Source organism: Phaseolus vulgaris, chromosome 4 (genome assembly GCF_000499845.2).
Source record: "Phaseolus vulgaris cultivar G19833 chromosome 4, P. vulgaris v2.0, whole genome shotgun sequence".
Taxonomy (NCBI): Eukaryota; Viridiplantae; Streptophyta; class Magnoliopsida; order Fabales; family Fabaceae; genus Phaseolus; species Phaseolus vulgaris.
This window is the reverse complement of record NC_023756.2, coordinates 12,053,445-12,066,843: the sequence shown is the minus strand read 5'-3', so window position 1 is coordinate 12,066,843 and position 13,399 is coordinate 12,053,445. Positions and strand designations below refer to the sequence as shown.

The 13,399-nt window shown below is 30.7% G+C and overlaps 1 protein-coding gene across 1 annotated transcript; it reads left to right on the top strand.

Moving 5' to 3' along the window:
- The first annotated feature begins 2,000 nt into the window (after positions 1-2,000).
- On the top strand, positions 2,001-3,040 carry LOC137838295 (uncharacterized). Its single transcript, XM_068647545.1, has 3 exons — positions 2,001-2,044; positions 2,403-2,499; positions 2,579-3,040. Exons 1-3 carry the CDS (start codon positions 2,001-2,003, stop codon positions 3,038-3,040), a joined length of 603 nt encoding a protein of 200 aa, XP_068503646.1.
- Positions 3,041-13,399: the final 10,359 nt, after the last annotated feature.

Genomic DNA, 13,399 nt, shown 5'->3' with positions numbered 1-13,399 from the left:
TATATATATATATATATATATATATATATATCTTAAATAATAATCTCTTGAAGAATAGATAGGCCTTGTAGTAAATGAAATTTACCATTTTATCCGTTACATTTGATGGAGAACACTGAATGAGAAGGGAGCCATGCTGAAAAGATAGAGTGCAGAAAAAAAAAAAAAAAAAGTAACAAGACATTGTTAATTGACTCTGCTTTCCTTATTTCTTCTTTTTTTTAATAATAAAATTTGTCATTATATTAGGAAGTTTCTAGAAATATAAAAAAAAAAACAAATCAATCAATATGATTGATTATATTTAAAATTATATTGTTTTAGATAAATTTTATAAACTAAAAAAAATAGGTATTTTGTCTTAAAATAGTTTTTTAATTCAATTTTTTTATAATATATTAATTAAAAAAAGTAATACTTAAAACCCAACTTCAGGTTTTGAAAAAAAAACAGAAATCATAATTCTAAGAACATGATTCTTCTGTTGTATCAGTTACTTTAGTTATATTATTTCATAAAATAATACATAAAATTGTGGAATGAATGAAAAAAATACTTTCATAAAGTGATAAATTTTCTTATTTTCTCAAACAGTTCCCAATATTAAAAAAAAATAAAAACAAATAATGTTTTAAATTATAGACTATATTTTTGTATATTTTTAATTAATTTAGAATCAATCTGTTTCAATTAATTTAGAAAAGAAATTGTGTTAAATTCATATCCAATTTAGTTGAGATTGTTTATAGAAAAAAAAAATATGATGATTAGTTGGATCAATGAATGACAAGCAAGTAAGAAAATAGACTAATTAAAACAAGTAAGTATCTGAACTTCAAATAGTGTTTCATTGATGAATTGAAAGTTATTTTTGTTTGATTTTTTATTTTTGTTGCATTATAGAAGAACATGGAAATAATTAGGCATTTGTATAAAGTAGAAAATTCATGACCAAATAGTCAACATTTGTTCAAATTGACAACATTTTATTGTGATAACCTTTCTGAGCCAAGAATTTTTAATGTACCTGAATCTTAAACAGATATATCTTCTAACATGTTGGCATATTTAGGGAAGAGGAACATAGGTGCAATATACATAAAAAAGAGATGGAAATCTTTGGTGTTGATTTAATTGAAAAAATAAATAGAAAAGGGGTTAAGTGAATCATTTTGCTGAAAAATATGGAAAATAAAAAGAAAGAAAAGAAAATGGATTAATTGTTAAATTCAGAAAATTGGTGATGGATAGAAAAAATAAAATTGTACTTAAATGGTAGGTATGTTCTCTTTCTATTAAATGTGCACTTTGTTAAATGAAAAACCATTATTTTGTTGGAACTCAATCTTGTTACAATCCTGTAAAAAAAACCCTTAAAATTCATGTTTATGATATGAAACCAAAATGAAAGGCAACTTTGATTTGTTAAGATTCGATAAAAATTGAGAGAAAACACTCATATGTGAGAACATGAGAAAAAATTCTTTAATGAATTTGTCATTTCATTCTTATAATCGTTTATCTTGAAAATTAACTACATTTTTATCTTGCTACATTTGGAGTTGGAAGTATTATAAATTTTTTATTTACTTTGTTGTTCAATGAATGAAAGTTGTTTTGATTTTTCATTCGACTAGGCCAACCGAATGGGCCCATGATTTTTAGCAAAGGTGGTGCAGACTGAAAACAATGGTGACTAATAGCAAAACTACTGTGTCTGCATGATGGGCTACGTTTTTTAGCAAAGGGGTTTTCGCTTCCTGCACCCCCACGTTTTTCTTCCTGTACCCCCATAATTCTAAATATTCCTAAAGTACCCTTGACCTATAATTTGAAAGGGCACTCTCCTGGACTTGCATTGTAGCAGTTCATCTTCATCACTGAAATATCAACTACTGTTGGGAGTCTTTGCAATTCTTCGGACCAAGGTGGAGCAATACAGAACGTTGTCGAAGTATTGTTTGGGTGTTAGAGGTAAGACTACAGTTTTTTTTAAAGGCATGGTGGTTATGGGGACTTCGAGGTTACCGGATATTGGGATCCGGTAATATATTCCGAATTTAAGAATCTGAAATTAATTACATTGTGTTTTCCGGATGAGGGGGTGTTCTGGAAGTAAAATTATCATAGATTGTTGTTTTCCGAATTGCTGAATCCGGAAGCCTGAATTGTATTACGGATTGGTGGATCCGGAAGCTTAAATTGCATTATGGATTTCTGAATCCGAAATTGTTTTTTTGTGTTATGGATTCCTGAATTCGGAATGGTTTTTTTCTGTTATGGATTCTTGAATCCAGAATGGTTTTTTTGAATTATGGATTGATGGATCTGGAATGATTTTTTTGACTTATGGATTCATGGATCCGAAATGAAATGATTTAGTTTTTTTGTTTTTTTTGTAGAAGCACGGACAGTAGTCAAGAAATTGAACAAGAATTATATGATGAGGTTGATGTGTGGGATGATGATGAATGTATAAATGTGTTTACTACAGATGAGGTAAGGTTAAGTTTGTAAAGTATGTTTAAGTTGTTTGTTAATTAGTAAATGAAATAATTTGTTATGATAACATTTGTAGATATTTCGTACTCGGGATGAGCTCCTAAAGTGGGTTAGAAAAGTTGCATTTCACTTTGGTTTTGTTATTGTGATATTGAGATCGGATACTTCAACTGGCCAACGAGAAAGGAAGACATTTGTATTATTAGGTTGTGAGAGAGGTGGTAAATACAGACGATATAAGAAGGATTTAAAGGTTACTGAGAGTGGAACTAGGAAATGTGGTTGTCCTTTCAGATTACGAGGGTATCCAATAAAGAGTGGTCAAGGATGGATATTGAAATTAATTTGTGGGTCTCATAATCATGAGTTGACAAATACATTGGTTGGTCATCCATATGCTGGTAGGTTCACATGCAGTGAGAAGTCAATGCTTATGGACATGACAAAGAGTTCGGTAAAGCCTAGAAATATTTTGCTACCAATGAAAGAGCATAATGAGAAAAATGTGAGCACAATAAAACAAGTTTATAATGCATGATATATGTACAAAAGATCAGTACGAGGTGATAGAACTGAAATGCAACAATTGATGATGTTACTTGAGCGAGATATGTATATCTATTGGTCTAGGTTTGAAGAAGGGACAAATGTTGTGCAAGATTTATTTTGGCACACCCTGATTCAGTGAAGTTATTGAATGCCTTTAACATTGTATTGATGATGGACAGTACGTATACAACTAATAGGTATAGGATGCCCTTGTTTGAAGTTGTTGGTGTAACCTCAACGGGATTGACCTTCAGTGCTGCATTTATGTTACTCGCATCAGAACATCATAACTTTGTATGGGCCCTCGAGAAGTTAAAAGGTTTGTTTTTGAGAGTTGATTCATACCCAAAGGTTGTGGTTAGTGATAGAGATATTGCTTTAATGAATGCAATAAATGTTGTGTTTCCCGAAGCTGCTAATTTGTTATGTCGTTTTCACATTGATAAAAATGTTAAAGCAAAATGTAAAATGATTGTTTATCCAAAAGAGGCATGGGATCAAGTGATGGAATCTTGGGGAGCAATTGTTGATTGTGAAAATGTAGAGTCCTATGAACATCGTGTGGAGGCCTTTAATGTTTTTTGTTCACCATGACCTATATTTACTGAATATGTGATTAGTACTTGGTTAAATTCACATAAAGAGAAGTTTGTTAAGGCTTGGACGGATAAAGTCATGCACTTAGGCAACACGACAAGTAACAGGGTTAAGGTTGCACATTGGAGTTTAAAAAGGATCCTTGAGACGTCAATGGGGGACTTATGCTTTTGTTGGAATTCCATTAATAAGATGATAATCTTGCAACATAATGCAATTAAATCTTCATTTGAAAAGAGTTTGCATGTAGTGAGTCATGTCTTCAATGTAACAAGATATAAGAAATTGGTTGGCTTCGTTTCAAAATATGCCTTGCAGTATATTGCAGAAGAGAGTGATCGAGTTGAATATGTTGGTTTAGATAAATCTCGTTGTGGGTGCACCATTAGATCTACTCATGGCCTTCCTTGTGCTTGTGAATTGACTTCCTTTGGTGTTGGTAGCATACCATTGCATTAAGTGCATTTCATTTGGACACGATTAAGCTTTTTAGATATTTCAAATGATGATACTTTAACAGAGTTGTCCATCCAACAAGAGTGGGTTGTCATCATGAATCGGTTCAATGAGGTTGACATGGCTGGTAAGATTAACATCAAAGCCAAATTACGTGAGATTGCCTATCCAGATAAGACATCTTTATGTCCACCAACGGAGAAAGTCAAAACAAAAGGTGCACAAAAAGAACGTCAGAGTAAATTTGGTAGATCAACGAAGCGAATTCCTTCTTACTCTACATGAAGATGAAAAGAATTTGTCTCTGGGTGCCACCTTTCTTCAAAGGCACACAACAATCCTTTGTCTATTGTGTCATAGCTTGCCCCAACAAGTCCAACTAAACCTGACAACTCCACTGCAGGTAGTATCCGAGGATGAGGAGCACCCATCTTATTCATTTTTCGGCCATGAGACACCAATTTTTAACTCTCCTCAATCCTAATTTAACCAACCAAAATCATATAAAATATACAATTTAATGAACAAAAATCATATCAAATTAACAATGAACAAGTATCATAATACAACATATTTACTTACCACATCATTCCATAATTGTATGGCCACATGGTCTTCATAACTTGTCAATAATGTCCCATCTCGTGGACCTCTAGGATAACCTTCACCTTCTACTTTAGGTGCGTCTTCGTCCTCCACCTCCATTTGGGGTTCAGCTTCTTCAAGTTCAACATGTTATTCATCTCCATTAATATGTCTTCTTCTTCTTCTTCTTCTTCTTCTAAAAGAGGTTGTGGGACGTACACGATCACCTTGTGAACCTCCTCCCCTAGTCTTCACCATTTCTATTCAATTACACCATTCCAGTTAAACCAAATTACAAACTAATGAATAAGATGTTGAACCAATACAAACACAAAACAACAAATATATAATTCTATTGAAACCAAAAGAGATAAAAAAAAAAGCATTGTATCATTTCTACTAAACAAACATTGTTATCTAAGATCATAAAAACACAGGTCCGGATCTTCCTTTTATTATATATGTGACTTTGTCTGATCCTTGTTAATGTAACACGAGTTAAATATTTTCAGGAGATTGATTACACCAAGGAAGCTATTAATGCTGAATTATTTGCGAGTAACTTTAAGCAATTGGATTATGTGAAAGTCCCTGCAATATACTGGGATTTACTGTATCATAGATAAAACATTGCAGTTATACATCTTTCCCATTTTACTTATGATGTATTTCTTATTCATCTATGTAATTTAACGATTTTTCAAATGCAGATTCTGACAATGGAGTATGTTCCGGGGATTAAAATAAATAAAATACAAGCTTTAGACGAACTTGGTGTTTGAGTGGGTCCCATAAAGATCTCCCATGTTGGGTTCCAAGTACACACTTTGCATGCTATATACTTAACTTTTGGTTTAATCATATCATATTGCATAAAATAAGAGAACAAGTAAGAACTTGCACAGTAGAAGGGTGGCAAAGAAGTTTTGCATAAAATATTGTTACATTCCCTTTTCAGCTCAAATAGAAACTGATTTGATCTTTGACTGTTTTTGGTACTGCACTTAGCATTGGAAAACATTATGATAATTGTGAAGTTTGAAAAAGATTTATAAATAGGGAGTTCTAATAATTTGTTTTGCCAGTTAGCATCAAATATTCATATTATTTCAACTAATTTATATGGATTTGATGAGCAGGGGATTCAAAAATTCAGAACTTTCCTGGATCCAAAATTTCGAAACTTTCCCGGATCCAAAATTTCGGAACTTTCCCAGAACTATAAATCCAGGATTTTACCGCAGGCATAAACTCGGGATTCTACCGGATTCTATGATCTGGAATGCAAGAAAACACTTACGGAAACAAAAATCCATAAAAAAACCGGATGTGCATATCCAAAAGCAAAGAAATTAACTTACATTGATTAAAAGCACTCTATATCAGCAACATAAAATGTCTGAGATTGTAAGGATAGTGATTTGTAGCTGTGGCTGCTGCTAGAAAATGAAACTCACGGCTGTGCACTGAGAGAATCGTTGCCTGCACCTTTTAGGGTTTTTTTAGGTGAAGGGTATTTTTGGATTTTTAAAAACTATTAAGGACGATTTAGTCTTTGCATAAGAGTGTGGGGGTGCAGGAAGAAAAAGGTGGGGTGCAAGAAGCAATTGCCTATCAAAGGTTGTGTAAATATGAAAACATGGGTGGAAATTTCCAAAAGTTCTCAACCAGCCGAATGGGCCAAGGCAATTTAGCAAATGTGTGTGAATATGAAAACATAGGAGGCAAATATGAAAACAGTTGGACTCGACGAGCTGAATGGGCCCAGGTTTGGAGAATTCTGATTGTAATGTTATATTCCAAATCGTAGAATTCGAAAGTTATGTCCTGGAGTCATAAAAGGACTTCCAAATTATAGAATTTGGAATACTTAATTATGTTTCAAATTTTACTATTCAGAAATAAATTTATGGACTAGGAAAACCTTTTGAATTGTAGAATTTTGAATATAATTTGTTCTTCTATATTCTACAATTCATAAGGTTTTTCTATGTCCAGAGAATGACTTCTTCTGAATTTAGAATATAAGTTTGTATTTTGAATTCTATAAATCGAAAGTCGTATTCATAAAAAGCTTCTGAATTATAGAATTATGAAGACAAATTTATATTTCAAATTCTACAATTCGGAAGTCATTCTCTAGACACAAAAAAACCTTTTGAATTGTAGAATTCAGAACACAAATTTGTATTATGAATTCTACAATTTGGAATGCATTCTTTGGACACAAAAAAACCTTTTGAATTGCCTCTGTCCAATTGCAATGTGTATTATTTTTGTAGTTCATAAAATTATAATAAAGTTATATTTGTTATCTAAGTGATACCTTAATTATGGAGAAGGAATAAGAACTTTGGAGAAAAATATCAAATGAAGTGGATAAAATGTCCTAAATGGACCACCAGTTAATGAATTATGTGTTTAGGCATTTTACAACATACAAGGTAAAGAAAATCGAATTCATAAAGTGTTATAAGTTTGAGGAGTGATGTAATTATGTTGTAACATATTTGTGCAGATTTTCCCTACTCTAGATGAATTCATTCAATGAGTGTGTATGGTGACCTTTGGAATTGGTTTTGTGATAGTGATTATCAGGTCTCACACTGCAAATGGAAAACAATGTAGAAAAACCTTTGTCTTATTAGATTGTGAAAAGGGGGATAAGTATAGAAAAGACAAACATGAGATGAATGTTGGTGTAACAAGCACACGTAAATGTGATTGTCCATTTAAATTGTGGCGTAAACTTATTAGTAATGGACAAGGTTGGATGTTGAAGATAATATGGGCTCGTCATAATCATGTACACTAGTGTGAATGGATTTATTTACAGAACTATCCTAGTGGCGTGATGAATATGCAACATTATTAAGTGGATATGAATGGGTAGACGGACTAAAGAGGTCATTACTTGTGGATGAGTTGTTAGCGGTAAGTTATTTTAGAATCCCATACAATGTTATTTACAAGTTTAACACATTGCCCCTACAATTGAATATCATGTATTCGCAGGCTAGTGTAGAGAACTGGATGACTATATCGATATGGGTTACATGATTGCTAGTAGGTACAATGTGGTATTAGTGTACTTTTCATTGAAGCAAAATATCACCATACTCGCATTGCAAAGTAAACCTCACCATGATGTCAGTATACATCAACTACTATGTATAGGCCATATATATGACTCACATTTTCTCCATGTATGTCAATAATTTCTTTGTTAGGTTTGATTCCTTAATTACCGACATTGTAATTTATGATTATTTTGTAGGTGAAATTGCATGATGGGTCTCTCATACCTATAGTAGACATGTTGTGATTAACTCATTGTTGCCGGAAAGCTAAGATATGGTATCCTTTTATATTAGTATGATGCAAATATTTATAAACTTAATAGAAGTTAGTACAACATGTAAACCTTGCAAACAATTAATCTACAAATTTTTGTAATTTTAGACAAATGATTTTGCAATGTAAATCTTGCAGACATTTAATGTAAACATTGTTACATTTTTAGTTAAATGTGTTACATTTTTAGTTAAATGTGTTACATTTTTATACGAGGGTTATGTTTGGTAGTGCAAAATTTTGACCAACTTCAAGTAAACACACATTCAAATAAAAGAATGGATCGTCTAGATTGTGTTTGGGACTATTTACATTGTCTAGATAGTTTAAGGGAGTGTGTAGATTGTGTAAACTATCTTGCAAACAGTCTAGATTGTGTTTGAGATAATACTGTCTTGAGTTCCTACACAATCCCAAATAACATGTACATTTTCCCTTACACTGCCTATACACATTAAATTCGGAAAGTTTTTATCTATATAGAACATGACTTCTGAATTGTAAAATTCATAATACAAATTTGTATTATGGATTCTACAATTTGGAAGGTTGTTTTGTGTATAGAACATGTCTTCTAAATTCTAGAATTCAAAATACAAATTACTATTAGGAACCTGTTCCTCTATTTCTGATAATCTTCCCGTGCATATGCATCAATACAATTAATACAAAACAATATAAACTAGCCAAATACAAAAATTCTTTAAAGAAAAATACTTCTGAATTATGCTTTTTGGAACAAATTTATGGAATAACCTTTTTAGATTATGATTTCGGAACACAAAATCCAACAACATATTCTAGAAAGGCGATTCCATAAATCTTTTCTAGAAAACATAATCGTGAAGTATATCCGAAAATACCAAAATTTGGAATACAACCCTGCCCCCCTCCACGTTTATTTCGGGATCTAGTTTCAACAAATATTACAGAATGTGAAATATGGAAGAAAAAGAAAATAAAACTAACCTCTCTTCTCCAACAAACAACACTTGAAAGCACTAAGAAAAAGCACCAGAAACCACTAAAAATGAGCACAAATTGCCACAAACCACTAAAGATTCCTAGGAACTAGTTAAAACGAGCTCAACTCGCACACAAACATTGTTGGAACAATATCCTCACTCCTGCAAAAGGAGAACAACCAAAACCTAGTTTTATTTAAAACATAATAAAAAACTTTTTGTCATTTCACATAAGGCATTAGGTGCAGGTTCAAATTCATTAGGTGCACAAAGCAAAAACTTAAGACAAAATATGTGTAAATTGGAACTAGATGTACTTGTATGCCCACTTAATAGACTCTTTATAACTCATGTGTCACATATGGAGGGGAAGTTACACATTTAGCATATGTTGAATATGTTATATCTAATTACACACGGTAGGATGTATTTGAAATTTGAAACTTGAATTTCAAATTTTGGTACAAGCATACTAGAGTTAACTCTTTCTATAAATAACCATGTAAAAGGCACATATAAACACTTTTGATCATATATGAGGATTAAGCAAAAACTGTTTTCAAGTCTCTTATTCCCAAAGTTGTCTTTAAAGAGTACTCTCCTTTAGGTTCTTCCACAATGACCTTTCTTGTGAGTTAGGATCTTATAGTTCTCTCTTGAGCTACTTTCGTCATCTACTTCCACTCCTGCTTCTCAAACAATCCTTCTTCCACTAGCCACCTTCTTTCGATCCAAACCGCTCAAATTCAAGGAAGTTTCCATCAATTAACCCCTTACTAAATTAAAAAAAAAAATCACTATTGGTTAGAACTCATTAATTTAAAATAATAATATTTTATTTTAGTTTTATAAAAAAGTTATGAAAAAAGGTGAAATACATAAGAATAAGTGTTGTATTGGAGGAAAGGTGTGTTCATTGATCAAAGATGGAGGGAGTTGCACAAATGTGGTTGGCACTAGATTGGTGACCAAAATGAACTTAAAGACTATACCTCATCCCAGACCATATAAATTGCAATAGTTAAGTGAGGAAGGAGAGTTGGAGATGCAAGTAGAGATTGTATTCTCCATTGGAAAGTATAAAGACAATTTAATTTGAGATGTAGTTCCTATGGAGGCTAGTCATATGTTGCTTGGAAGACCATGACAGTTTGATAAAAAGACTCAATAGGATAGTCACACCAACAAATCCACATTTGTTCATCAAGACCACAAAGTCACTTTTGTTCTTTTTGTAGGTACAATTGGTTCTAGAAGGGGGGTTTGAATGGAGCCTAAAATCAAATCACTTATTTAAAACACAATCAATCACAAACTAAAACATGAAAGGGATACAGAGAAATATGCACATAGTTTTATACTTGTTCACTCAATCACATAGAGTGAAATAAAACACAAATAGTTATTTAGTCAAACATAAGATAAAACAGAAAGAAAACACTTTTAATTTTGTGTTGAGGGCCCAAACTGGTTTTTAAGCTTTTCAAGGACTTCACTAACGATGGCTTGAATGTGTGCAAATAAGGAGGTAAACATTATTTCAAACATCTTCTCTTGTTTCTCTTATATTTCCTTTAAATGATGTAGCATTTTAACACGTTCTTCTACTATGGGCTTGTCAATCATTCTTGTACTTTGATTGTCCATTATGGTTCACTATTGAAACTAAATTTCTTGGATTTGAGTGCATTAAGGAATTATATTAAAATTATGCTGATTTTTCTCATATCTATCATACATGTTTTCATACTACATTTTAGGGGTATTTTAAACATAATTGATATATGGTTAAGGACAAGATACTTTGCATTCCTAAGAGTTCAATTAGGAAAATTCCTGTTAAAAAGGCACATGAAGGTCACTTTGGGTTGCAAAAGACATCTGACATCTTTCATGAGCATTTTTACTGGCCTCATATGAAACATGATGAACATACATTTTATGACATAAGTGTATTGTTTGCAAGAAAGCTAAATCTAAGTGTTTTTGTATACTCCATTACCTATTTCAAAACATCCTTGGATTAATATTTCTATGGATTTTGTCTTAGGTTTGCCTCGGTCCAAGGGAAGAAAGGATTCAATTTTTGTGGTGGTTGGCAAGTTTCCTAAGATGACATATTTTATACCTTGCAATAAAGTAGATGATGCATGTCATATTATTGATTTATTTTTCAAGGAAGTGGTAAGATTACATGGATTGCTTAAAAGTATTGTAACTGATTGAGATTCCAAATTTCTTAATCACTTTTTGAGAAACTTATGGAGTAAGATTAGAACTAAATTGTTTTCAACAACTTGTCACTCCCAAATAAAAGGAAAAGCTTAGACAATGGATAAAACTCTTTCTACTCTTCTTAGAACTACTAAGGCATATTAGTTATGCTTATGTAATGCCAAGATTATATTTTTTTTCCTTTATATACTCCCAAGTGCAAATAAATAATTTGGGAATGAATGTAATAAACAAAATGTTTAGCTATCATTTGAGGTGAGAAAACTTCTCTACTAGGGTTCTCCTTTAAATAATTTGATTTTATCCAGAATTTCCTGATTTTTGTGGTGATCCTCAAGGCTTATAAATCTCGTTGATTGTGACACCTATTTTTATGTCCTATTTTTGTATAATTGCAATTCTACATGCCAAAAATTCTATTTTTCAATTTTACAAATTTAGGATTCATCATCATCTTACACATTTCATTTTTGTTCATCTAATTTATCTAATTTGTTTTGGTAGTACGAGTTACATGCACATCTTAGTCAAGTTTAAAATTCATTGAGACTAAGAACTGTCCTCATCAACTTTGTTTTTTTCTTTATAAATTTAAATTTTTTAATGGTTTCCTTCAAGTTTAATTACATATTAATATTAATTTTTTTTCTTAATAAGTAGTAAAATCGTTATTTTCTTTTCCTTATAATAAAAAGAAATATGTTAATACTTAGCCGAATGACTATTTACTCTAAAATAATTACACCACTATTTTCATTGTGTAAAATAACCACATTAAGATTAGAATGACTTAACATATGTTATCCAAACTCTTTCACCATTAAGATTGTTCACACCAATTAAAGAAAAATAATACAAAAGCACGATTTAAGGTAGAATTTTTTTTTTTTACTAAAATATTATTTTCTTTTTGTTATCGTAAAAATAAAATATGTCAATACTTATAATACTGAATGAATATTTGCCTAAAATAAATTAAACAACTATTTTTATTGTATAAAATAATCACACTAAGTTTAAAATGACTTCTTAACCAATAAAATAATAATTAAAATGACTTAACCAAACTCTTTCACTACTAAAAAAATCACGATTTAAGACGGAAAAGAGTTAGGAAAGGTTCTTATTTTCTGATTTTGTTGACTAGTATGCATATTATTATTTTAAAAGTGACATGTTTCTATTTTTTTTTTCTTTTGAAGAATGTCGATACTAATTTATATATCGGAATAAATTTAATTCCACACCATTTTATTTTGTTTTTTCCTAAAACACACAAAATTGGTTAGTAATCTATATCGTTGGGTTTATGCGAATGCTAAATTCTTTCTCTATAAACAGTAGGTAATATTGATAAATTTAACTTTTGCAATTTATTAGCAATACAATTCATTTTAAAAATAAAAAAATTGATACTTTTGACAATCCTTAAAGAGTTCGATGTTAAAAATATGAAAATGATACTTGACGACCTTTAAAGTTGTATACAACTCTTAAACTGATGTATTTAAAAATAAATATATATAATATAAAGGATAAATTTATAATTAAATAATATAAAAATATTAAAATAATAATATTAAGAGTTGTAATGTGATTATATAAAAAATTTGGATTGTAAATTTAACATTATCTTTAAAAATATGAAGTGGATAAAAATAAAACTGAAAATAAATTAAAATATTAGATCGTCAGGAAAGGAAAACAGTGTCAAGAAAAATGAATACACCGTATTCAAATAAAAATAATAAGATAAATTAATAAACAACTCCTCACATCCAAGTCCTAAAAGAGTCTACATTTATGAGGAATATCAGCTTATTTTTCGGAAGAAATATGGGTGAATTGATGCACTTTTTTTAAAAAAAGCTTGGATCATCTCAAGTTACCGTCACACCATTTTCCTTCTATTAACCCAATTTTAAAATAAAAATGTTAAGTTATGCATTTTTAATGAATTACTCCGATTTCATGCATGGATAATGTCATAAATTATAACCAGAAGTTTGTGATTACTACAGATATCCAATAAAAAAATCAAATTGTAAATAACCGAACTAAATTTGGAATCTGAATCATAAAATTCATTGACAATAATACATCAAATATATCATGATATATAAATATAATAATTTTAAACTAAAAATAGATAAAAC